Source organism: Amblyomma maculatum, chromosome 1 (genome assembly GCF_055883805.1).
Source record: "Amblyomma maculatum isolate TAMU_Amacu chromosome 1, ASM5588380v1, whole genome shotgun sequence".
In the NCBI taxonomy this organism is placed as follows: Eukaryota; Metazoa; Arthropoda; class Arachnida; order Ixodida; family Ixodidae; genus Amblyomma; species Amblyomma maculatum.
The window spans coordinates 5,988,765-6,015,442 of NC_139344.1; the positions used below are offsets into that span (position 1 = coordinate 5,988,765).

The following is a 26,678-nucleotide window of genomic DNA, read 5'->3' on the forward strand; positions in this document are numbered from 1 at the left end:
CTCCCCTATGGCGTTCTTTATAGCCTGATACTTTGAGAAGTTAAACTTCATAAACCAAGCAAGCAATAATCATGCCGTCCTACACTAGCCTTCCATTGCACTGCAAGATGAGGTATTGTTTCTTTATCAGTGATGCTTACACAACGACCTTTTCTAATTTCAGAACAAAAGTGTCACAAACCCAGCAGCGCCCACTTTTTCCCAGAACCAGAAGAAACGCAACAAATGCTGATTTGCGATCTAAGTCAGAAGTCTGTTCTCATCGTCGAAGACCAAGAAACTGCCCTGAATAAACATATTTATTAAATCGCTCCCTGTCTTTTGCTGTCTCATACTGAAATATTATATTAGTCCGAAAGATTTTCTTTAGGAAACAATGGCGCAGAATTTGACTGCGGCAAAGCAGAAACTGTCATTACTGCGCGGAGAACGTGCGGTCATCTTACTATTAAATTAAACATAAGCCAAAGCCTCATGAACTTGTCACACTTTAGGCAGATTTATCTAATTCATACTGTTTACAATAAGTAAACGAATCAAAATAAATTATACGCAGCCATAAAACCCTACAGATCCCAATAAGTACTCGCCATTACCAAGCAGGATTCATGTGGTTCCTCTTACAAAATGCTGTACTCGTGATGGATCCTTTCAGCTTAAACCACGATGTTTGCCATTTTCGTGATTGGTCCTTTTAGTTGAGACCACGATGTTTGCCACTTTTAAGATCGGAATGTTAACAATGCAACTAATAATGAAAACCGATTGTGTTTGTCACAATATTTAGATGCAACCACGGTAGTAGACTCTTAATGTAATTCCTTCATTTTACGTTCCAATCGCATGCAGAAGCAATCAAAACAATCACTGTCATATTATACATGGCAAAAGTTTTGCGCTTACCCAGTGCGAAAGCGATTCAAGCCTAGAACTAGCAGTGTGAGTCGCGCACAGAATAAGCGCCAAAGTAATTACAACATTATTAGGGCAGATGTCGTACGATAAAATGCTGCAGTATATTGCCACATAGAGAACGAGCATTACTAAAGAGTAGTGATGCGGCCCTAGGGTATCATAAAAATAATAGGATGCGTTTGTCCTGAAAAGATGTTAAAAAAAAAAACAACTAAATGGCAAATAGTTCTAAAACCAGCGAACAATGATTCGGAACACTTCTTTACGCGGCCACAGGAATCAAAGTTATCCAAAGTATGATTCATTTTCTAGAAAAAGTAGACATTGTCACGAATGTAAGCGCGATTAGATTTGGTATTTTTTTTTTTAAAAAACAGCGTAGGCAATGACTAAACAAGAAAGGAAAAGGTGCTGATACTACCACAGGTGCTGAGCGACGTCAAAACATGTAATCCCTATATAAAAGGGAGGTATCAAATACTATCCCCGAGCTTCTAGCTATGAAAAAGCAAACTCTTAATATATCTAGAAAAAAAAGTTTGTACTACTTTCGTAGATGAGTTCATCCATGATACGTTATTATTAGCATTGGAAAGGCACCTGCGCAATTCCAAGCCATCTATACAAACGATATCAATGACTTGTTTTCACGTGGCAAGGCAGAATTCAGCCCACGAAGATTTGCTCATTCTACTATGGTCCCTTACCACCCACAATAGGGCGCATTCCCGAGTCAGTGATGCGCGTGCACGCCTGTCGCAGGTCGCACATGCTTACCATGTTTATATCAATGAGGGTCTGGGTAGTGAGACTAAGCATAACAAGAAACGTCGGCATGGTAGAAGGTTCGCGCCAGTGAAGGACTTATTTTCGTTGTAATAGTGCGTTGACCGAAAAACGCCTTAGGGTGACACACGTTAAAACAAGTTTATTTCAGTGCAAAACGCGGTGTGAAATAGGCTCTTAATTAGAAGTAAGCATTCGGTAGGCGCAGTAAATTGAAAAGAAAGTCGTTGCGCATGTCTTTTGATGGGCGATCGCTGACGAAAAATTGTTTGCGAACACTATGTGAATATATACTCGTCTGACCCAAAATATGTCTGCAGAAAGCCACGAAATGCTTAGTGCAACAACGTGTCTTCGCCTTCAATTTGTTTTTCTGTTTCTCTGCTTCAATAATCCATTAACTAAAAATCACAGAATAAAAAGAACCTCATGCAAATGCCGGCTAACAACTCTGAATAGACAGCGAAAATGAAGAGCCAAGGGAAAGAATGTCGGCTTAGTTGTTGAGCTACATCGCTTTGAAAAACATTGTTTATCACTTCTAAATTCGGTCGAAAAATAAGCCGCTGAGAGAATGGTTAAAGCTAAACACGGATTACAATGGTGGAAAACAAACTATGATTGTGTTGTAGGGGATCTTGTTCCGGACGTTATGTAAGGAATACTCGCAAGGCTTTCTTTTGCATAAAAACAACCAGCGCGGATGTCTGAGTAACATAGTTTGATTGCGTAATTAAAGTATAATAATACCTTGAATTTCTTGTCCCTTATACGTTTTTGATTTGTGCAAATAACCTTCTAATTTTCAGAGCTGCAACCACAGTTTCTATCAAATAATATGAGATAAGAAGAAAGAATATGGCCATAAAATGGTGACCAGAATTAAGCTACGCTGTAAACTTCACGCAATATATTTGTTGATATTTCTAATTTGTTGGGGGATACTTAAGCTTCCTTCATATTTTGTTCCCTATGTGGTATTCAGACGTTTCTCTGCATAAAAGTAAGCTCACCTCAAAGGCAAAATGTATACACAAAAATATCCAGAAATAAGTGAGAGCATATAGAGCTAAGGAATTAAGAGAGCGTTCTTGTGACGCGAGGCCTTCTTCAAGCGTGTATGAGCTCTAGGCAGGCTTTCCAAATTAAACTGCTATCAGAACACTGGCACCTTTTCCTATGGCTTGTAAACAGGCTACCAGATGATGGTAACGCCATACCAAATGTTGCGCGTCTTTCCTTTTTTCACTCTGCATACCACACCAGCTGACATGGATCATGCACAAACCAGCTCAGAGTATATCGTTGCAAAACGTCAGGGTAATAAAAGGAGCCACAAGAGGCAACACTAACTTTTGAAGGCGCGGTTCTATTTCAAGATATAAAAGGAAGGCGAATTTCAACTATGTTTTAATCTAACGGAGTCCTAGACACACATGTAAACCGGTTCTCCGCCATTCCGGCTCTTATTGCATTCAGAAAACGTTGGCTTGTGCGTCCTAGCAAGGCGCATCGCGTCACAAATCTAGAATGAGAACAAAACGCGCACTGCTTAGGAAGGCTTTTTTTTTTTTCATGTCGACTACGTAATCCAGTGGCGCTGAACAACAAACGCTAGCCACGTGAAGCCCATAAAACTGAAGGTCGGGGCATTCATTAGGGCTACCCTGCGCTGTGCCTCATATTTTTGACGTCTCCACGAAAGCTTTCATTTAAATTCAATGTGGGGTCTAGTAGGTGATATTTCCTGCAGAGTGCGCGGAGGACCAGAGAAAAGTCGCTTTTCTTAAAAACGTTTTGGTCATAGTTCGCGCACTGTGTTATTACGCTACAGAAGGTATTATAAATTTCTGCTTTAATGTCTTGTATGCATACTCAGAATGTTCTTTGCAAATATATTTTTTTATATCATTCGGTTGCGCCACGACGCGCAATTAGTCTCTCGGCGTGGTGAAGTAGAAAAGTAAACTACACTGGAAGAAACTAGGTTAACGATGTGCCAAGCTGAATATTCTTACAACATTGGTGATGGTTGAGCTTGATTAAACCTCGAAACCTTAATTACTAATTGTTACTCGTAGTAAAGCTCTTTATTTACAGAAGAAGCCGGTCATTTGCTGCAAGAAGATTGGGAAGACGCCAAGGAGAAGAAGACAGAAGGAGGCAAGAAGAAGATGGGGCGCATGCGCAGTTGTGGCCTGCATCTGGCACGGCGACCTTGGCTTTACATGGCATAGTGAAGCTTTCGCTTCAGTAAGCGCACACGAGAATGCACCTGCCGGTAACGCTGACAATGTTTCGGTTTTTCGATCAGCGACGGGTGCTTTTTACCGTACGACACTCTTAAAGGTGAGAGCAAACAATGCATTCATTTTTCGCTGCTTCGGAGATTTGGGATTTAAATAAGCGCGTCCCCGCGGCCACGAGGGCTCGACTTTCAGAATGCGTTTTAGAGCGTAGCTCTTTGACGCCCGTTCCTGGGTTTCGCGTCGTCGTCGCCGTTGGCTTTGTCCAAGGTAACCAGCTCCACTTTTACTTCCACCTTCCTTCCCTTACGGCGCGATTCAAGTGTCCACAAAATCAAGTGTGACAGATACTGCTCCTTTCCATTCCTGTGAACCAATTTGAAAGCCACGCGTCACAGCTCAAGTGGAAGACGTGACCACACATAGTGCACACTGCAAAGATTATTCAGGTGTCCATAGAAACAACTGTGACAGATACTGCGCGTTTCCATTCCTGTGAAGCAATTATGAAAGGCACGCTTCAGAGCTCAAGTGGACTTTCACTCGCACCTTCCTTCCCTTACGGCGCGATTTAGGTGTCCACAGAAACAATTGTGGCAGATACTGCGCCCTTCCATTCCTGTGAACCAGATATGAAAGGCACGCTTCAGAGCTCAAGGGGACTTTCAATCCCACCTTCCTTCCCTTACGGCGCGATTTAGGTGTCCACAGAAACAATTGTGGCAGATACTGCGCCCTTCCATTCCTGTGAACCAGTTATGAAAGGCACGCTTCAGAGCTCAAGTGGACTTTCACTCGCACCTTCCTTCCCTTCGCGATTTAGGTGTCCACAGAAACAATTGTGGCAGGTACTGCGCCCTTCCATTCCTGTGAACCAGTTATGAAAGGCACGCTTCAGAGCTCAAGTGGACTTTCAATCCCACCTTCCTTTCTTCCTCCCTTCCCTTACGGCGCGATTCAGGTGCCCACAAACACAAGTGACAGATACTGCGCCTTACCATTCCTGTCAACCAGTTATGAAAGCCACGCTTCACAGCTCAAGTGGAAGACGTGACCACACATGGTGCACACTGCAAAGATGATTCAGGTGTCCACATAAACAAGTGTGACAGATACTGCGTCTTTCCATTCCTGTGAACCAACTATGAAAGGCACGCTTCAGAGCTCAAGTGGAAGACGTGATCGCAAATGCTACAAACTGCAAAGATAATTCATGAATAATGCGAGCGCCCACACCAAACTGCAGGGTAATATGTGCAGTAACCGAGAATTCACACTATCAGAGACAAAAGCACCATATTTTGATGTATTTTGAGTATATACAGCTAGTTTACCACGGTAAAAAAAAAAAAAAAGCACCTTCGCTTTTCAAAAAATGTCTCGAATGGCATCGTTTCAGCATTAGGCTCTTTGACACCCGTTCCTGGGTTTCGCGTCGTCGTCGCCGTTGTCCCTCGTAACCAGTCGTCTGTAATTGTACATACATGTCTTGCTCGAATTCTTTGCCTCAATCTGTGGAAAAGCTGGAACAGCTGATTAGCTGCGCTCAAATTTCGCATTAGAAAGCACCGTAATCGTCGACATTTTTTTTTCGTCTGTGTATTTTTCGCAGAGGTTTCCTGAGAAGTGTTTTTTTCTTGCATCTTCGATTTTGACCGTCGCCAAAATTACTTATTGTACGAACAGTAAACGTGGTCTCAATAATTATTCTGTCGTTTTTTTTTTTTTTTTTTTTTTTTTTTTTTTTTTTTTTTTTTGCAGGAGTTCTCTTCATAGGAGGCTTTTCCGCAGATGCAGAGCAAGCCTTGAGTTGCTTCCTTTGGCGTGAGTTACGCTTTGTATATTTTTGCCATATATATTTACTTGAAAACGTCCATGTTTCCAGCGGCATTCTGTGCATTCGTGTAATGACGCTGAGGGGGGGGGGGGGGGGGGAGTTGAATATGTCGTTTATACGAGGTATCGAACTATCATTTCAACTTTGAAAGCATTTAATTTGCAGCTGCGCAAAACATGAAATAGTTATTAACGCTCGACAGTTGTCGCTGCCATTTCTGTATTTGCGTAATGTGACCCGAGGATTGTCGCAATGCCAGGGTATTGCACACACCTCCCAAGTGCCGACGCATAGCTGCGCGTCTCTCGAACCTGATTTGTTGAATAAAACTTATTCTGTATCCTTGGGCAGTGCATATCAAGGTCACGTACACGCACGTCACAGCGCACATCACATACATCTCTCGCCTTGCTTTTTCGTGTACATCACTGCTTGTCAGCAGGCTTGCGCAGATGAAACTGAGGGAGCAGAGTTATTTCTTGTGCAGCTAAATACAGCCCAGTAACCATGCTCGTGCAGAGGGTGCCTCAGAAGACAGTTTATGCAGCTGCTTGCTTGCGACTTTTTTCCACCTAGGTATGTCTCATTCCATCACCTTGGTTTTTCCCCTTTTCGACGAGCCTCGCCGAGTTCTCCATTCACATAGAACACTAAGAGTACTCCCTGCATTTACAAAACTCCCAAAGCACAGGTCGATTGATAGCAGTAAATATTATTGAGTGATCATCGGGGAGTGAGTATTTTATTTCTTCATTTTCCTAAGACAGCGAATAGTTTCCGACTAAATGCGAAGGTGGCTTGGCTGAGTCACTAATTGTTAGAAGCACCCTCACAAGAAGTGCATGTGGAAGACGGAAGGGAAAATTGGACTACACAGCGATTAGCAACCTAGCAACCTAGAGAGTTCGTTGCCGCCGAAGCTCCGCAAAAGTTCGAGGGAAATAAGATTCGGTAATTTTTATGTGTATAGAATGCATTTGACAGATGCCTGCGGAAGTTTTGTCTTCTTTACATTCTGGCTTGATTAGTGAAGTGTTGTATTAGAGGACTATTCGAAATCTGGCTAGGGCAAGTTTCAGTCTGCAGTACACAACTCTGTACACGCAACAGACTGCGCCTTGGAGCGTGCAAATTGAACTGTGGGTGTTTCGCAGGAACGTGGTAAATATGCCTGTGCGTGCAGAGTACCGCGGATTTATTTAACGTTTCATAAACGGAACAAATGCTTGTATCACCAATACGTACACCAAACTTCCCTTGGTCGATCGCTTAATACTACAAGCTCAGCTTAACGCATCACGCAGCAGCGTTTTAGCAGTAAACAATAAATTAAGAAATTCTTTTTTTTTTCATAGCATGCTTAGCTGCGAACTTTTTTTTTTTTTGCAGGAAAACCCATCCATTAAGTAATATTAACATTTTAGAACATGGTCACAATTTGTTTTAGTTGTTTTATTGTCATCCAAAAAACTTTCATACAGGCCCCTCTTCGAGCCACATATATAGGTGGTTGTTATTGAATACGGACACCCGTATTTTTTTTTTTCTTTTTAAATCTTGAACACCACATCGATTGACGGGATTGCTGAATTGAGTAATCAGTTCTGATTAGCAATTACTTATGACTAATTACTTAGCCTGGATTTGCCAAATAGGAGACGAGAATGTTGGTCATATCTCCTAGTATTGACACTCCAAACTGAGACCTACAACCGATAGGCTAGTTGCCATTGTTGCTGGACCTGGAAGTCTAATGGTAGTACCCTAAAAGAGCGGATATTTTACGTTGTAATGTACGAAATCTATTTTAAATGCTCCATTATTCAAGGAAAAGCTTTCGGTCTGGTTCCCTTTCAGTTACCCTAGGCCTCAGACACGTTCAACCACGAAATGAATTTGCAGTTCAAATGGCTTTGAAAGCTTCTGCTCTCCAGTCACAGAGATGCTTTTATGGCCAGACCTATAGATTACATAATGGCGGTGTTTTTGTTATAACCTTTCATATGCAGATTTCCTTTGTCCGTTGCACGGCGGGAGCAACGTGGGGGGGGGGGGGGGGGGGGAGTGATATTTCGCCAAGTGATAATTTGTCAGGAGGCGGCAAAAATTATTTGCTGCCACATAACGTTTAAAAATTCTGGAAAGAGGAATTTGTTAATTGGGCGACGAGAACGATACGCAAGCAGGATAATTGTTTTTCTCTGCTTTCAAAAATGCTCGTCCATACAAGTAGAAACCAATTAGTACAGCACAACTAGGGAATATGTTCTCTAGGAAACTACGCACAAAAATGCAGGAGATGAGGCGCCCTATCCTGTCTTTTTCTTTCCATATACATGGGCATAACTCAAGAATGGAGCACCAAATTTCACTAAAAATGTCCTGGAGCTAATGGAGTCGACCGATTGTTGTGCCGTCGTGGTTAGTCCCGATAATCTGTGATCTTTACCCTTGCACCTAGAGCCCTTCTGCGATGTCACATGAGCAAGGGATCCCGACACTCAGTTCATGCCACTGCCAGGAGAGTCTCCTCTGAACGAGTGCATTTGTCGCTTCGTCCTTGAGAGGTATTCGACATAGTTCGTCGTCTCTTAGACTGGTTTCCTCGAAAAACATGCATCATTTGTCCCAGATTTCCACTCTTCGGCAGAAAACCTTCAGCGAAAGAACCCGCTTCGCATTCTAACTGTGTGTGATGTCATAACCGACATTTTCCATTAAATCGCTGCCCCCCATTCGTTTTAACTACTAATACAGACGTCATTGATGACACATCAAGACATCGAGGCATCCCCGCAGAATTTACATGTTCCGATCTGTAATCCGGGAGCGTTCGTTCCATTTCTGTCGTTTGTCTCAAGGTCTTCCCTTTCATCTCTCCTTCCCTCGCTCCTTGCCGACGTAACAGAGTCTCTATCTCCTTCAGTTCTCCGCCGCGTCGTAGCGACGACGGTCACGTGTTCATCTGCACGTGCGTGTCTCCGCGCGTGCATTCATTTCCTATACGAGAGCGTACAGGAAAGAGAGCCGTGAGGGAGAGAACACGTTGCTCAATTCCCACCTTGGCACACTCCTGGCGTACAAGGTTGTTGCACGGGCCACCGTGGCCGCTACTCGCCGGAAAGGGGGGATTCCCCGCACTCTCTCGATGTCTCAAGACCGCCAGGATTATAAAAGCAACGTTTTTTTCCGCATCTACCTGGCAAGACCTCCACACGCAGCCTTCGAGGTTCAGCCGAAGCTTCCATTTTCCTCAGCGACCACTTGCTACTTCCGAACATGCGTGGCATTGTAAGTGCGCTTCTCATCTCGATCTTGTGTATTTATCGTGCATGTGATGCAAAACTAGCTCTGATTACAGTAGCGCTTTTTTGCCGGAAACTGGGGCACTGAATGGAAATTGAATGCCACAAAGGCTTCGAGTTGCACCAACCTTGCGCAAGAGTGCGAGATTTCGCCACGAAGTGTTTTGCTTTCCCTGCCTGGGAGTTTGACAGAAACTTGGGCAAAGGAGCTACCTTTCAAGTTGCAGATAAATGTTTCGGTGTTTTATATTCTCTAGCACATTTATTAGGCATCTGGGATTGTTTTTGTAAAAATATAGTGATGCTTATGCTCTCTCCAACTGGTGAAGGGTCTGGCAAAAAAGGACAAAATATTTTCATGCTTGAAAACTACGAGTCTTTACTGAATTTCGATGAGTGGTGCACCGGACCCGCATCCGCCTGGGTGTTGCATCGCCGTCGTGGGGAAATGCGGATATTTTGCGCGAAGCTTCTACGTCACTGGTGGCCAGCTCACTGTTATATATAACACTGATAACGTTGAGCTTGCCTCCAAGTCTCAAAAAGGTTTTGTTTTCATGCTTAGCAGCTGGTAAATCCACTTGGAATCGCAGCTGAAAAGCTGGACAAGAAAACATTGGACAACGTTGCAAACATCCTTCCCTAAGCTAACATTTAGGCACCCACTACGGAGCTTTCTATTTAGTTAAAAATTAATTGTGCTTGTTTTTAAATACAAATAAAACGCGCTTTAATCATAAAGGTTCAAGATGGGTGGTATACGAGAATATTTAATCAGTTATATACTCTTTCTTTAAAAAAAAGAACAGCCTACCTCGGTTATTTGAAATAACATTTAGATGCAAGCTTTGCAAACGCCGCCAATAAAGGCTTTATCGAAATATCTGTGCTTTCCTTGTTTGTCCTTTTCAGCTTCTGCTTGCATTTGGCTTGGCCGTTCTGGCAGTGGCTCTTGCTGCTCCAGCCGAAGAAAAAAAAGATAGCCCTGCTGCCGACGGCCAGGAAGAAGGCGTTGAAGGCAGGACTGGTTTCGGACGTGGGCGTGGACGCGGTCGCCATCACGGTGGCCGAGGGTTTAAAGGTGGACCAGGTTTTGGAGGCCCCGGAGGCTTGGGAGGAGGCTACGGTCCTGGCGCCGGTGGCGGCTTAGGCCCGGGCTTGGCGGGCGGGCAGTACGGCAGCGGCTTCAACAGGGGCGGTAGCTTCCAGACGGGAAGCGAGGGCAACAGGTATGAAAACACATGACTTATTTGTAATTCGAAGTATGAAGAAGGTGATAATTAGCCTAGTTAGGTACTAATTATAGAAGAGTGCTTGTCTGACAATTACCCACTTTGCGCTTATACCTGTGAAAACGAACAGCTCTGCGGTAAATCAGATATTGTATAGCTGATTTTTTTAGAAAAATAAATATTCACGGGTGTGGTCTTAGACGTTAAGCGGCCTGTGTCATCCGAGTTCAGTAATTGCTATTGTTTCAATTAACACAGGCCTCTGTATATCCTTGCTAGCATTTATCTGGCTTCAGTAGTTGTGGATCCCTGCACGCGCCCACAAACGGTCTCATCTGCTGGGAAGACACAAAGAAATCCAGCTTTTTCAGGTCATGTCTGACGAAGTAAAATCTCGCGGCAGGCGGATCGATGACGCTTAATGAGTTCGTTAATGCACTGCTACGATAATACAAGATTTGGTCAACAGGTTCACAAAATGTCTTTGGTATTGGCTGCGGGGCTGAGTATTTATTGTAAAAGTACTATGATAGATGCATTGTCTGACTGTTTGACTGAGTGACTCATTGGCTCAGTGACTGACTAAATGACTAAATGATTGAACGATTCAATGTCTTCAGGTACGGCCAAGGTGGATTCAACTACAACGTGGGTGGCTCCAACAGGCGTGACTACGGCAACGTCCAGACTTACGGGGATCGTGAGAGTTTTGGCCTCAACCAGAACGAGGGCGCGAACCGCGCCATGGGGCAGTCGAGCTTCGGCAACGAGTACAAAAACCAGGAACAAGGATCCGGTGGCAAGCAGTTCAGCACAGGATTCACCGGCTGAGCTAAGGAGTTGAGGTGCTTTACACATTCCCTGTACATAGTTATTCATCATCTTTTTTTTTTTCTTGTTGCATTTAAAACTGCCGTGAATCGTTCAAGCACATGTATGCAGATGTCCACAACAAAATTCCTGCTTTGGCGTCAATCACTCTTTTAAGTTTCGTATTTTCGCTGTGATGCGCAGTGGCAACCTCTGCTATCTAGCTTTCCCACGCAAACGTTATTTTGACAGACGGCTCGCTAGCATTTGACTGAAACTTCTTATCGGCTGGTCATTCATTGCGACAACAAATAGGCCTTCTGAAAGAAAAAAAGATAACAGATGAGGAAAATTTATTCGCCGTTTATGTAGGTTGTGCATCACGGCAATGCATTCGAAATACAGGTATTGCATCGCTTTGGGACGATGCAATACTTTGGCGAGTCCTGAGTCGCTTTGGGACGTTAAACCCCACAAACCAAACCAAACCAAACCCCACAAACCAAACCAAGCGCTGTCAACAATAAGAAGCTTCAAATGAAATCATGTGCCAACAGTTCATCGATCGTCTTCGTTCCATTTTTGTCCGCTATTTAAGCCTCTTGTTCATGCAGTAGGCGTTCTTTCATCCCTGAGTATTATCGAAGAAATTGTGCAGCTCCACTTCAAGGATGGCTGCTGCAGTGTAGAACACCCAAGAAAGACCCGCTAGGCTGAAATAATGGGCTGATTTCTCAAAGCTGCTGGCCCAAAAGAGCGGTTCATGAGGGACGCCAACGCATTACCTCGCCAACTGCGACAGACCTGTGTACAATAAATTAGGTGCCGTATACAATCACAGACCCCAGCGTTGTGTCTGCAGCTCTGAAAAGCAGGCAGTATCTTACACTATCCGTAGAATTTAGAGCGCTACCATATTTTATAAGTTGTAGCAGACTAGCAGAAGCATACGCAGTAGTAGTAGTAGTAGTACCAGGAATAGTAGCAGTAGTGTCATTTTATTCTAATATAAGAATACAAAAAAGAAGAGTACTGCCGGCTGCGGAAACTGCCGCATGTTCATACACTGGTGTATGATTACACAGCCCTATATTTATATACGATAGGAATGAAATAATAGGAAAGAGGGACAGATGAGAGAAAAACAAGGCACAAAATTAAAGATCAAATAACAGTCGTAATACATTAGGTGGAGATGGGTTCTTGGTTGTTATTTTTTTATAATTAGTTAGAGATTTTTCATTGTTTACTTCAAAAAAAGAATTATTTTCTCCGAATATTACTTTAGGCGAAATAATAACTGATGATTTCCGGCGTTATATCGTTATATCTCGGCAATCCTTTGGAGTCAGAAGTTACATAGTCTATCAGGACGTCTTTATTAGCGTAAGCAGTTTATGCACCAGTAATTAGCGTGCAAACTGCAGCATACCAAGCTGTGCTTCCGAAGGAATCGCTCTTTTGTATAACAGAGCAAAGCAAGTAAAGTTAGATAGCCGTCAGACAAGAATGCAAGTAGGAGTTCACTTCAAAGAGCATATCTCTGGTTTGTGGCACTGGCTTGAGCAGTGGTTGAGAGTAAGGGAGCCGCTGCATCACATGGTCGGCGTGCTGATGGCAGGGAAGGAACCGCCGCTCAGTAAACGTGCTACCCAAATCATGAAACTTTTAAATGACGGCCGGGCACGTATCCGCTTACCTGCATTTAATATACTTAATAGGCTAGCTGCTCTAAGCGGGTGATGATATTGAACAAAAAATGCTGAAGTAGTGAGCGATTTGAAGGTAGTTCTCCATAGTGCGCATAGATGTTTAAACTATAGGGCAGCTTTACCTCGAACTGTACAACTGCGTGGCTAATAAAAAAAAAATAATAAAAGCGTGCCTTCAGACATAGATGGCCAGCTGTATATGCCTTGCATGTCAAGGAAACTGACCTTTTTCGGTCGAAATTAAGTTTTGTGAGCTGAATGTGGCGTGCTTTTATCCTTCTTTTTTTTTTTTCAGCCTAAAGCGAAATGTCTAACCCTTAAATACGTATAAGAAACACAACACACCATTTAAAACCTGGGAGGGAGCACAATGCTTGCATCCAGAAATGTGAAGGTGAAGCCCAGAAGGAAACAAAGGCTAACCTTTGTAGGTGTTGTACCCTTAGTGCGGCAGCGAGCTGAGGCGCCACTCCTATTCTCGTTAACTTTCACTCGAAGTTCAACGTTTGCTTCTGCGGGATGAGTAACTTTATTACCACTTGCACTAAAGCTTCAATAGAGAGCAGAGTAGTGATGCATCGATTCTTAAAGCCACTTGCTCCTTAGAACAATTCATAAAAGTAATGCCACTAATGTCATTACTTGCGTGAGTTGTTCTTCGTACAGTAGGACATGCTTGCGATATCCAAGCAGCAGAACCACATTAGCGATCTGAATGTTTCTTGTATGGTGATAAACTTGTGTCGAACATTGCTGAATTTACGAGTTGAACTTTAGCTCTTTCACTAAAGCTCACCTTTGTTTTCAGGTGCCACGATGCAGCAAGCAGCCATGAGTCATCATATTCTCGCCTCTCTCGCCTGGACGATTGCATATGAGATTACTGCCGTATACAACGTTGGAGATATGCATAGAATGCGTGTCCACATAAACTGTACACAAAAGGAGGGTCCTCGAACGACAAAGTGATGTGCTGCCTGTTTCAAAACTCTTCTGACCAATCAGCACTGCGGTGAAATGTACATATAAGTGCAATGTACATATCTGTGTTAAGGCGTTTTTGCACGAAAAGTGCCGTAATAAATATATTTATTTTAGTCAAGTTTGGTCGTTTCATCTCCAACAGCGAAATAATGTCTCACAACTCCATGTAGGGTCTCAAAGCAGTGGTGCTGCTATGAGTGCGAGCCTAAATTTGTGAACTAGCAGCGCCCTCTATATGTCTACGGGAGGAGACATATAGACACATATGTGTCTATATGTCTCTATATGTCTCTATATATATATATATATATGTCTTTGATTTGGAAACGGCAAACATTTAGCAGTTCCCTCGGTGGCCTTCATAGTGTGGCTGCTCTGCCTAGCATATATATCGTTTCTACGAGTTCTCGAGGATCATCCAGCACATAGGCCTGGCTGCCCCATATCACCTGACTTTTCAGCTTTGTGTTTGTCGCCAGGACTATTTAGGCGACACCAGTGCTTCCCGATTGCTTCAAACACACAGGACAGCTGCTTCAATTCTGTACGCGAAATTTTTTTATGAGCAAGGTAACGCTGCGGGGTACTACATGGGCGCGTGCGTTTTCTCTCTAGTGTTCTTGGTCGATTTTTCTCGCCTGAGTTGCTGGTCGACTACTTTTTCTACCTGCGCACGCGCACTGCGCATCGCGCTCGGAGGCTTGCTCAAATTTCTATTTCATCATTGGGAGCGACGCACCGATGGTTGAAGTCCGTATATCTGCAGTCACATGCAACAATGCTCGGCAAGTGCCTCTCAAAAAAGAGACTGCAGTAAGGGGCATGGTCAATTATCAAAACGTCAAATTTATCCGCTTAATCCCTGGTGTAATCACCTTGCGCCTACCAACGCCTTCCTATATGTGACACAAGAAGATGCGAGGGCATTCTTAGCGAAGTCATGACAATCGCTTAATGCCATCATTAAGAGGGCCTCCTTCTAGGGGTATTTGCCGCTTCCTTTTTGTGTTGCATCCTACTAAATATTAAGAAGCCGGTGAAAATAAAAACTGTGTAATCATGAACGACGCTCTCTGCTTACTCTTTGTATCCATTCAGAATGTGATCTTTCTGCCTAAAAAAAAAATGAAAATAATAGAAAATAAAAATTCTGGCGCCCTCTCTCATAGATGTTTGCCCCAGTAGAAATCAGCGGTAGTCACATTTGAAGCTTAATATAAAACTATGTTTCTGTATACGAATTTCGAAGGCGAAAACAAAAAGGGGAAACGAATAAAAATGTTTAAAAATACCCAAGTGTATCGGTACAACGCAACAGTTCCAAGCAAGCCGCCATGTCTCAGCGTTGAACCTTTTCAGGTGCTTTTAACGACTCCTATAGTTGGGTTTGGGCTCAGCGTCAGGTATAACTTCTTGGTTTCCTCAGTGCACTTTACTGTTTGGAGGCCACGGGCAATGTCTAGCCTTTTTGGCTGCTTATATATTCCTTTAGCAGATCATATAATGTGGTGATTATATCGACACTGTAAAACAGATGACAGAAAAATGCTCTGTACCTAATAACCCTTAAACACAGCATTCTTAGATTACGAAAAGTCATTTGACTCTGTGTAAACCTGAGAAATCATGCAAGTATTGCGAAATCAGGGTGTCAATGAGCCATATGTGGAAGTACTGAAAGCGATACAGAAAGCAATAAAAGTTTCATAAAGAAGGGTGCCAGGCTGGGAGGCACGATTTTTTCAGTATTATTTACCGCTTGCTCAGCGGAAGTGCTCAGAGACCGGAATGGTGCATTAAAGATAATTGTTAATGAAATATATCAAGAATCTGCGCTCCGTTGATTGGATTGCGCTATAAGTATCTAAGAGACGAATTGCAAATAATGATAAATAACCCAAACAGGTAAGGAAAAAAGTTTGACCTAAAGGGAATATGCAGAAGGCTAAGGTAATGTTGAGGAACCTCGAAAAGGAGCAGCAATTTACAAAAGGTACCGAGGCGCTGGAAGTGGTACAAGGAATACGGCTATTTAAGGTGGGTACTAACCGCAGATCCGGACCACGGAAAAAAAATAACTAAAGTTAAACAAAATGGGATAGAGCGCATTTGGCAAGTACTCTCAGATCATGAATGACAACCAGATCTCTTAAGAGGAAAGCATGTCACAGCCGTATCTTACCGGCTCTCGCCTGTGGTGCCCAAACATGGATGCTAACAAAAAAGGCTTTAAGTTAAGAATAAATCAGAGCTATAAAATAGAAAATGGTAGGTGTAACCTTAAAAGACAGGAAGCGTGGAGAGCGGATCGCGGAGCAAACTCGTGTTAATGACATTCAAGTTGAAATAAAGAAGAAGAAATTGGCATGGGCAGAACACATAATGTGAAGGAAGAATAATCGATAGTCTCTCAGGTTAACAAATTGGCTTTCAAGGGAAGGAAAGCGTAGCAGGTGGCAAGAGAAATTAAGGTGCGCAGAGGAAATTAAGAAGTTTGTAGGAGTCATTAGGATGCAGCTAGCACAAAACCGGGTTAATAGAAGGCATATGAATGATACATTTTCCATGCAGGGGGTATAATCGGCGGGCGATGATGATGATTATTATTATTATTATGATGTATTCCATTTCGGCCCAGGTCAGTTCTACAAGAGCAACGGCTCCAACTTTTCCAACTCTTCCCTCCGATCACGAGACCGAATCGAATATGTTTCTCGCAGCAAATACTTGCACCTGCGCTTGTTTTGTCCGAGCACAAGATGTCGCCCTTTACACGTTTTCCCTTGTGGCATAAACACAACCTACAATTCATTGTGAGCCGATCAACGTGATGAAACATTCTTAACTGAACCGTGAGAAGTGCCAAGAGGTCCGATGATGTGAGAGGTCATCGCTGAGGATGCGTTACGTGTCGTTGTATATTGTTTATTGGCTACCTGGCTACCTGTATCGCCCAGCAGGTAATTTATTTCTTTATATTAACAATACTGTCAACCCTCGTGTGAGGGTCCTAACAAAAAGGGCATGAGAAATTTCATACAAAAACAACAATATTCGCAAGCAATGAATACATACAGCATCAAACGGTACATTCACACAAGCATCAAGTGGCACATTCAAGCAGGTGGTTATCCAGAGATTGTTCGAATTCATGCAGATCACTCTGTTCCCCAACACACATTGGCACACATTCCCCAACTCCACATGTCAATTACAGGAGGGGAAGAAGGAATGTTTGAAGGTTTTACTACGGGCGTAGTACGGCTGGAATGTTTCTTTCTGAACATTTATCTGTCCTTGGATCATCTGGAAAAATATCTCCAGCCAATTTTTTTTTTTGTCTGCGTATTTCTAATAAATCAAAGCTACGAAAAGTGAGCATATCCATGACTCAGTCTGTCCTTCGATATCGATATCGACCGCAAATAAAGCGTACTGTGTATCTCTGAACGCTTTCTAATTGTTTCTTTAAATAACTTTAATTATGACTGCATACTACTGATATGTACTCAAGGACTGTCATTACAAAATATTTATATGCAGTTAGTCTTATATCTCGGTGTAGCATGCTCTATGCTTTTTTTTTTTTTTTGTTCTCAAGAAACATACCCTCTGGTATGCTTTTGAACATAAATCTTCTGTATGTGTGCCACAATTTAAATTGTGTGTTATTGTCATTCCCAGATACTTAAACTGGCTTACGTTCCAGTAAAATATGAGAACGAAAAAAAAGTTCCGTGTAAGTTGATTTCGAATAATTTACTTCCATGTTCCATTTTTTTTTGTACCATTCGCTTAAGACCCGTAAATGTTAATTCCAAGCTGGTCTCCCGTGTTTCTAACTGTATAATAAATTAAGCATCCATCTGCAAATAGCTTTAGTTGTACATTTCGTTTCATGACAGCTGTTATTTGCGGAATTGGAACAGGGGCTCTACATACGTTAAGAATGACGTCACAAATTAATTAGATGCCGGATAAAAAGTAACATGCATATGCACACTGCTATACGGCAAACTGTTCTAATCTTGGACAGTTCGTACAACAAAAAAAGGATAACAGAATACTTCACCAGAGCTGCAAGAAAATTCCCTGAATTTTAGGTAGTGATCCAATCACTTTGATATATAGCCTGCTGCATGGGTGTGCACTTCGCGGTTCACGCCTGTCCAAGAATAATAAATGCTATGAAACATTTTATACTAACATTTCTGCTGCGCTCACACAGCTCTTGCCATTTGAGTTCATGTTTCTTTTCATTTATGTTAAGCATTCGGTTATAATTTCCTAAAACGAATCTCACTCCCTATTCTAGATTTTTTTATTCCTTGGTTCTAAGCTCAGTTGTGTGAGGGCCTTGGTAAGTCCCTCTATCTTTTTAATCGAACATAACTAAACTATAACTATGTGTTTAATTTACATATTAGGTGAGTGAAATCCTGCCCCAAGAAACCCAAAATTGATGATTCCTTAATTCCGAATGCAGGTAACGTGCCTGTACATGTTGCGAGGTAGATGTACATTGGTAGCGAAGGCTCCCTGGGATAACTTTAAACTGTGGGTTCTTTATTATTTTATACAGTGAAGAGACTACTACATTTTTTGAGGAGCACAGAAAGGACTATATTACGGACTGGAATACATGGCACGTCCGAAGAGGACGGAGCACAATAAGCTTCGGCTTTGGGTCAATGACTTGACGCTTGCCAGCCGCCTTCCTTCTTTCCCACTAATTCCTGAAGAAGTTGTGCTGGGACCAACATAGCGTTGCAGTGTACACTCTTATGGCTGAGTCAGCATATTGGTAACGGGCATGATCATAGCCTTTCGGCGAAAGAAAGCGCCAAATGATACACTCTCTGATTACTTCTTCGGAATACGACTGGAATTTCTTCTGGTACCCGTAAACTTGGTGAAACAGGAAAACAGCCTTTTTCTCTCCTCTTTCGGCGTCTGAAGCAGTATTTTTGACAGCTGAGTAGCGTTTGCGTCACAATATGAAGAGTTTACCTCCCTCTATGCTTCTGATTACCTCGGCGCTTTGAGCAATTGGAACGATAGTACGCTACCTCTGAACGCAGCCTTGCTATCATTAAAAGGTGACGACTTGCTCACTGTTTGTTGTTTGCGTGCCTATGGCAGCCTCATTTTCCGACTACTCTAGTACTGCACCCTCGCATTTTGACTCTTGCCTTTAGTTTTGATGCTTTCTTAGAAGAAGCAGGGTCGTGAAGTTTTGGGGTCCTACGCGCTTTCTTTGCACTGAGTGCTAGGTAAGAAGGATACCCTTCAAATACGGTTGGCACTGCACCAGGAACCAGCTTTCTTATTCTGCGATCAGTGACATAGTCACTCTTCAAAAAGTGCTGGCTGCATACTGTAGTCGACGGTGTTTTGTCATTAATGACAAGATTTTCCAGAGAAATGTTATTTGCCATTTGCAGCAGTGTTCCTGGTCAAGTGGAAACTGATGAAATGACACACCGGAAGTCTTTCCGGACCGCGCCTGACAAATAGCCACTAATAGGCGCAGCTTCACTTCACAAGTTTTCGAGACGAGTATCCATGAAAAGTCAGATGCAGAAACTTACCAAGACACGTGATCTTCTCAGCAAGGCGCTCGAAGCTTGAAGCGCACAGCATGAGCAGCGGCAAAAGCAGCATGCAAAAAAATGGACCCACGTGCATTCCGACTTGCTCCTTAAAACGTACCCCGGCGCAGCCGCAGCACCCCTGACACGGGTTGGCTTGCAGCGCCCAGAGATCAGCGGTTGCGAAGCGCATAAAAAAAAATGCATTGACCCCTCGGTGCCTGCTCAGGCTGTTAGGAAGGATCGAGTGAGCGCATCGAGATCGGCAGTTGTTTTTCATTCCCGTCTAGTCCCCCTACAGGCTCCATAGACTCCCATACTCCCGTACTTCAGCGCTCTCTGAAAACTGGGGGACCAACTAAAGTTAGTGACGTTGAATGACATCAGAACTACGTATAACATTGGCGCGGATTATAAAGTGTAATTTTTCTGGATGCATCCTGTCGTATTTTCGAGGACTTTTTTTGAAGGGTACCTTTCAGCGCTCGACAAACCTTTGTCGCTATATTGGACTCGAATCCTGCTCTTTGAGTGCACTTGACAATTATATCCAGCAATTAGAGGACGGCTCAGGAAGGGAGCAAACCAGCCCCTCCTCCAGAGAGACAGGCTCAGTATACTTGTACAGCATGACCTGTAAAGCTGTGGCGTAAACGCACAATTCACAATACAGTTTCTAACAACAATATCTCGAAAATAGTCGAGCTTTATTATATCAAGCCCACAAATACCATTATAAAGCATGCCAGCAAAGCGTACAACCAAGCCAACATTTACCAACTTATGCAAATTACCAATGCACACACGTAAGGCAGACTACACATGCAGACGGAAGCTCACGTGTGAAAGTCATACGGGAAACAATGTAGTGTGACACCGGTGGTATAGAGTCATCGCTGTTGCACGGTGTGTCAGTCCTTCGCATGCCTCAATCTCAGTTTTATAAGGGCCAAGCGCTTTGAAAAAAAAATGAAAAACGTGCGAGAAAATGTGCCACAATGTCGCAACAAAACAGCGCTGGCCGCACGCAGAACGAGAAAACTGGGAAGCATCCTACCTAATAGCAATGGCTGAGAAGCAGCTCGCATGCAAGGCGAAAACTTCGCATTCAGTACGTTTTTAGACAAGTGAGCTAACTTCGTACCATTCCCGGGTGCACCAACGTAGACACCGGAACGGCAGCGATAAGGAATTGCTTCGTTGCCTCCTTCGCAAGCACCCAGCAAGGCGATTTGTAGTTTTATAATTCCTTTAGTTAGCTATGGCAGTGCTGCAGTCGCGCTAAACCGCCTTTGGGCTCAGCCTTCCCCACCAGTTTACTTCGGCCATGCATGTTGCATCAAAATTTAGACGCAAGGAAAAAAAAATTTCTCGATATTTAAATCCCTTGCTGGCGCTGGAGCTTAAAAGGTCCAGCGAGGCTTGTCTGATACGCTTTAGGATAATTCTTCTTTTCAAGCAGAAAACAAATAAAAAAGAATTATAGCGGTCGGTGCACTAGAACTCGAGCTATTAAGGAATAAATTTTCGAAAAACAAACAAACCAAAAATGGGCCATCAACTCAATTTTTCCAGTCTTCGCTTTCCCATTTCACTTGCCCAATGACGACACGTGCGGGACCAATCGAAACAGCCTACATGAGCAGGTCACTACAGCGACGAGTAAGATGGCTTCTCATGGTTTCCCGGTCGCTGTAATACGCCTTTGCTATAGCTGACGAGCTCTCTTAAATGGCACCTCGCGGAAATAGAATGAAGAATAAAGAGATCTGGAGCAGACTAGGAAGGAAACATCCCTTTGTCACCCTGCGCTCCACGCTATAAGGCTTTTCTCGTGAGCTCGCTCCGTGATTGTCCATTTCTCTGTATCCCCAGGCGTCCTAAAAGAGCGAGGAGCGACTGACGAGGTCGTCCAATTCTTTCCTGCCTAACTTTGGCTACATAGCCAGAGTTCCACGAGTATAGGACGAGAAAGTCTTTGATGCAAAGTAGTAACCAGCGCCTCTCCCGGTGCTTTTATGCCACTTGCTTTGCAGTGCCTTCGTGTAAAGAAAACATGTTGTATTCATTGCCTTAATATAAAATACAGAGTGACATAACAGCTTTTCCTAATGAACACAATTTTCAGTGCATTTGCTATTTATTCAATCGTCAAACGGACGCCAGTGGACGGCATATCCGCTACAAAGAACCGCCACTGTGTGCAGACACCATCAGTACCATGATTTCGGTTCTCGAGCAAATTAAAATATATATGGCGGCTGTCATAGCCTGAGTCACTATGGAAAGTTAAACCCCACAAACTAACCAACCAAATAAATAAATTAAAATATGAAATACCCAAATATGCTTGTTAGTCTGGTGCTGATACTATAGCCATAAATCAACAATTGCAACAAAGCTAAAAAATGCACTCAAATTATATTTCAGAACCCCTTTAAACCTATTCTATGCCTACTCGGATATCCAGTGTATTTTTTTTTTTTAAAGGTGAATGAACTGCTTTATTTTATGTTATTGATTTTTAAACATGCGAAGGCACAGATAGCACAGAATCGATTGGCAGCTAGCCCAGGCTCCTCACCGCGCTGGCACGCTTCGAGAAGCGATGCCGATTTCAATTTACCGAATGACTTATGTTTCTTCGTATTTTTCTGGTAGCATTTTCAGAATTCTAAATGAAATGCACACTCTAAGTGGCAAGACTATCGGAAGGTAAAGCGAACAGCTATCACAAACTATATATCGTCTGGAAGGAAATGTTTCAGTGGTCGCTTGGGGAAGCTAGCACGAGCCCTATTTCGCGTTTTGTTTTTGTAGGCATTAAGGACTCGCAAATTTTATGGTAACGTGCGTGCCTTGATTTTTCACCGCACTTGTCTGGTCGAACCCTAGCGAAAAAAAAAAAAAGCGTGTTCAATAGGAAGATCGAAGGATGATCGCATCGACGGGGGCCGCAAACCATGCAGTTGGCCTACTGGCCAACTGGCCTACCACAATTAATAAATAGCTATCTCGCACAACTGGGTCGACCTTATTTCGGAGGTTTGCTAGGTGGCGAGAAATGTTTACGAGTTGCGAATAATTTTCAGATTGTCGCTTTATCCCGAAGCCGAAATTTCAGCAGTTAACCAGTAAGTGCTGAATGAATTGCGATATAAGAGGGAATAAAATAAAAATACTAAAGGCTGCGCTACCCTTTCAGTTGCTTTCTCACGCATGAAACTAGCCGTGTTTTTAAAACCTTTCTTATTTTTAAATAGGATGGCTATGTGCACTGAACGATGTGTTCTACTAGTGCTTATCTAAATGGTTAAAGCTCGAACAATAGCGTAAAGTATGATGCAGTACTAAGTACAAAGCAGTTAGCACTGAATATGAAAATAATAGAAGGCAGCTATGCAGGGGTTCCAGAGTGACACGCTAGGCCATTTTGCGGTGATGGATTTGTTTGATTTGGTTCATGTAGTTTAACGTTCCAAAGTGGCTCATGATATGAGACACGCTGTAGGGAGGGCTCCGGAAATTTAGATCACCTGACGTTCTTTACCGTGCTCTCACATCGCACAGCACAAGGGCACCTAGATTTTCGTCTCCATCGAAAAGCGGCCGCCACGGCCAGGATTCGATTCCGAGGGCTAGTGATGGACTTGTGTGTTGAGGGCATCATCATCATCATCATCATCATCATCATCATCATCATCATCATCATCATCATCATCAGCCGGACTATAACCACTGCAGGGCGAAGGCCTCTCCCATATTTCTCCAATTACCCCGGTTCTGTGCTAGTTGCATCCACTTGACCCCTGCGAACTTCTTAACCTCATCCGCCCACCTATTTTTCTGGCGCCCTATGCTACGCTTTCCTTCCCTTGGAATCCAATTTGTTACCCTAAGCGACCATCGGTATCCTCACTTCGCACTACATGTCCTGCCCACGCCCATTTCTTCTTGATTTCCACTAGAATGTCAGTAACTTGAGTTATTTCTCTGACCCACTCTGCACGCTTCCTATCTCTTAATGTTGGCTCTACCATTTTTCGTTCCATAGCCCTCTGGGTTGTCCTCAACTTAAGCAGAACTCTCTTGGTTAGCCTCCACGTTTCAGCCCCATATATGTGAGCACAGGCAAGACGCAACTGTTGTAGACTTTCCTCTTGAGCGATACCGGTAAGCTGCTAGTCATAATCTGCGAGTGCTTGCCAAATGCACTCCATCCCAATCTTAATCTTCTTGTTATTTCCTTTTCACGGTCCGGATCTGCGGTTACTACCTGTCCTAAGTAGACGTATTCGCCTACTACTTCCAGTGCTTCGCTACCTAACGTAAACTGCTGTTCCTTCCCGAGGCTGTTAACATTACCATAGTCTTCTGCATATTCATTTTCAAGCCTACCTTTCTACTTTTCCTTTCTAGGTCATCAATCATTATTTGCAGTTCATCCCCCGAGTTACTTAGCAAGACAATGTCATCAGCAAATCGCAGATTACTGAGGTATTCTCCATATACCCTTATCCCTAACTGCTCCCATTCCAAGTCTCTGAATACTTACTCTAAGCAAGCTGTGAATAGTACTGGGGAGATTGTGTCTCCTTGCCTAACACCTTTCTTTATGGGAATTTTGTTACTTTCTTTATGCAGAACTATGGTTGCTGTGCAGCCACTATATATACCTTCCAGCACTTTCACGTACGGCTCGTCTACCCCCTGATTTCGCAATGCCTGCATCACCGCCGAGGTTTCTATTGAGTCAAATGCTTTTTCGTAATCACTGAATGCTATGTATAAGGGCTGGTTATATTCCGGGCATTTTTCTATCACCTGGTTGATGGTATGGATATGATCGATATTAGAGTACCGTTTCCGAAAACCTGCTTGATCCTGGGTAACAGGGTAACAAATATGTTATTCTCGATTACCATACTACTTTGAAAGCAAGCAGCCAATGTAACATTACAAGATGTTCCATGGCTTTTTAGTCAAATTCCAGTAACCACTTACAATCACATGTATTCTTCGCAGGGCACGCTGGGTCCAGAGCTTACGAGGAAATGGAGCCGATCTATGGGAAGAGGGCGGCGAAGGCTAATAAGGCGCGCGAGCGTGAAGTCTGCCTAGCTTCGCATTTTTAATCACTGCAGAGCTATTACTCGGTGGAGCTTCCACAGAGCCGGATGTCGAAGGCCTTCGAAGTTCGCACTATGTGGGACCTTTATGGTGAGCAGACAAAGCGGTTTGCTTTTCTAGAGTGGGAAAAGAGGAAGCATTCAGAAAACTGTGCAGGTTTTGAAGTTTGAAACTATCTTCCAGTTTTTGGTGGGTTTGGTAAAGTTATGCTGTCACAAAAGCAACAACTCGTGTAACGAGGTGCTATCTTCGTTGGCTGGCTAGGAAATAACGGTTCAGATATAAGTGTTACGGATACTCAGTATTGCGTTTTATCGCGGCTTTTTTTTTTCGAATTCCCGTTCCTTCTATCCTGACTACCTTTCTTGTTTAAGGGTGCGCGAATATCCGAAATTTTCAAATACGGGTTCTAACGTGCATCCATTCCATTCGCCGAATGAATAAGGTATAATGCACGTCCTAAATTATTCGAAACGATTCAAATGCGTGGTCTGAAGGCTTTCTCGTAATTGGAAAAAGATCGAATAAGGCCCACCACAGTATTTTTTGACGACTGTTTCGGGACAGGACTCACTGAGACGCCGGACAGTACGCCGCCACGATCAGTCCCTGCAAACAGGAGAGTTCGATGCCTTGCCGCGATTCATTCGTGGAGCGGCTTTCACAAGACCCATGCATATGTCCTTCAGAATTGCGCGACGTGACAGGGTTCAGCCAGCTTTAGCGAACGCTGCCTCTGTAGCCAATATCCGAGGCCACAACTCACATTATCATTCCTCTGGTCAATCGAGACCGAACGCTTGTTCGTTCGATGTCGTCATCAGTATGCAAAAGGAAATTTTCGATGCGCATGGCACGAAGTTACAGAGTTAGTATACAGACTTTGTGTTGCGTGTTTCCTAGCGGAGATAAACATTGCGTCTTTCGGCGCCTACAGCTTTAATTGCATACTTGCAACGCCGCCGCTGCGTTTCGCTGTTCCACACGTATAATTGTTTTTTGTTTTGTGTGTTTGTGAGAATATTCGCAGAAGTAGCGATTAACCGCAAATATATTCGACGCGTATTCGTTTCAGCTTTTACTACATTAGTTACATTGGATTCAATTGTAAAGATGTACTTTTCGGGGTCAATTCGAATTAAAAAAAAAACGGTATTAAAGTTAAAGTTAAATTGGTTCACAGGAAGGGAAAGGCGCAGTAACTGTCACACTTGCTCTGTGGACACCCGAACCGCGCCGTAAGGGAAGGGAGGAAGGTGGGAATGAAAGTGGAAAGAGAGAAAGAGGAATTCTCTACTTTTCTGTGGTCAGGGAAATAAGTACTTGTTTAGCGTAATCGCCTTTTAACATCCCGGCCCACTCAGCTCCCAGTTCAGGCATGTGTTTCGATGATGATTTATTTCGAAAGTCAAGCCCCGTTAAACGACTTCGACGGCGATCGGGTTCTGCTTCAGCATGCCGTTATTGAAGATGAGAACGGACGATTGGCAAATTGCAATTGCAGCCGATGAATCGGATGCACGAATGTAAGGATGCTTTTTCAAGAGGCGTTTCTAAAAGTTTCATGGCATAAGGCCGCTATATGGCTCGCTCTCTTTGATGAAAACGAAGGTAGCACGAGGCGATGCACGAGCTGGGTGCACAGCGCGGTCGCTTGATCGCTGGGCATGCAGGCAATACAGCCAGACGTTGCAACTGTGAGAAGACAGCTGGCTGCGCAAAAAGCTAAACCCACTGAACTGGCGGCTGAACTGCACACCTGAAGAGGAGCTGATTAAGCGGATGCTATCCATCCGCCTGAGGGACCGGATCATTTTCAGTCAAGACATCACATTCTGGCAAGGTCAGGCATCGTCATCGAGCGAACTTGGCTCAGAGTACACATTTGTGGCGAATTATTGTATACTTGCGCACTCTGGACCACGCCGAAATCACCGCTAGGGGGAAAATGGTTGCTGGTGCAGCTATTAGCCGGTAATTATTTGCCTGCTGACAGAGCAAGCAATGTCGCAATTCGAAAGGTACCAATTAGAATTTAGCTAACACTCAGAGCCGACATTTCGTAAGGATGAAAGAGCGAGTCGTTCACTTGATATGCGGTAAACAGCGCGCCATGGCAGCGTGTTCCAC

The 26,678-nt window shown here is 43.5% G+C and overlaps 1 protein-coding gene and 1 long non-coding RNA gene across 2 annotated transcripts in view; one reads left to right on the top strand and one right to left on the bottom strand.

Annotated features, from left to right (window-relative positions):
- LOC146201538 (uncharacterized) overlaps positions 1-26,678 on the bottom strand; it is an 88,764-nt gene that overhangs the window by 7,357 nt on the left and 54,729 nt on the right. The window lies entirely within an intron of this gene.
- On the top strand, positions 8,874-13,945 carry LOC146201540 (uncharacterized). The gene is made up of 4 exons (XM_084587626.1): positions 8,874-9,075; positions 10,002-10,318; positions 10,942-11,166; positions 13,652-13,945. Exons 1-3 carry the CDS (start codon positions 9,064-9,066, stop codon positions 11,150-11,152), a joined length of 540 nt encoding a protein of 179 aa, XP_084443752.1. The 5' UTR covers positions 8,874-9,063; the 3' UTR covers positions 11,153-11,166; positions 13,652-13,945.

Bases quoted from the DNA above. Each gene is read 5' to 3' on its own strand.
- LOC146201540 (XM_084587626.1), top strand. The intron at 10,319-10,941 runs GTATGAAAACAC...CAATGTCTTCAG, and splicing joins ACGGGAAGCGAGGGCAACAG to GTACGGCCAAGGTGGATTCA.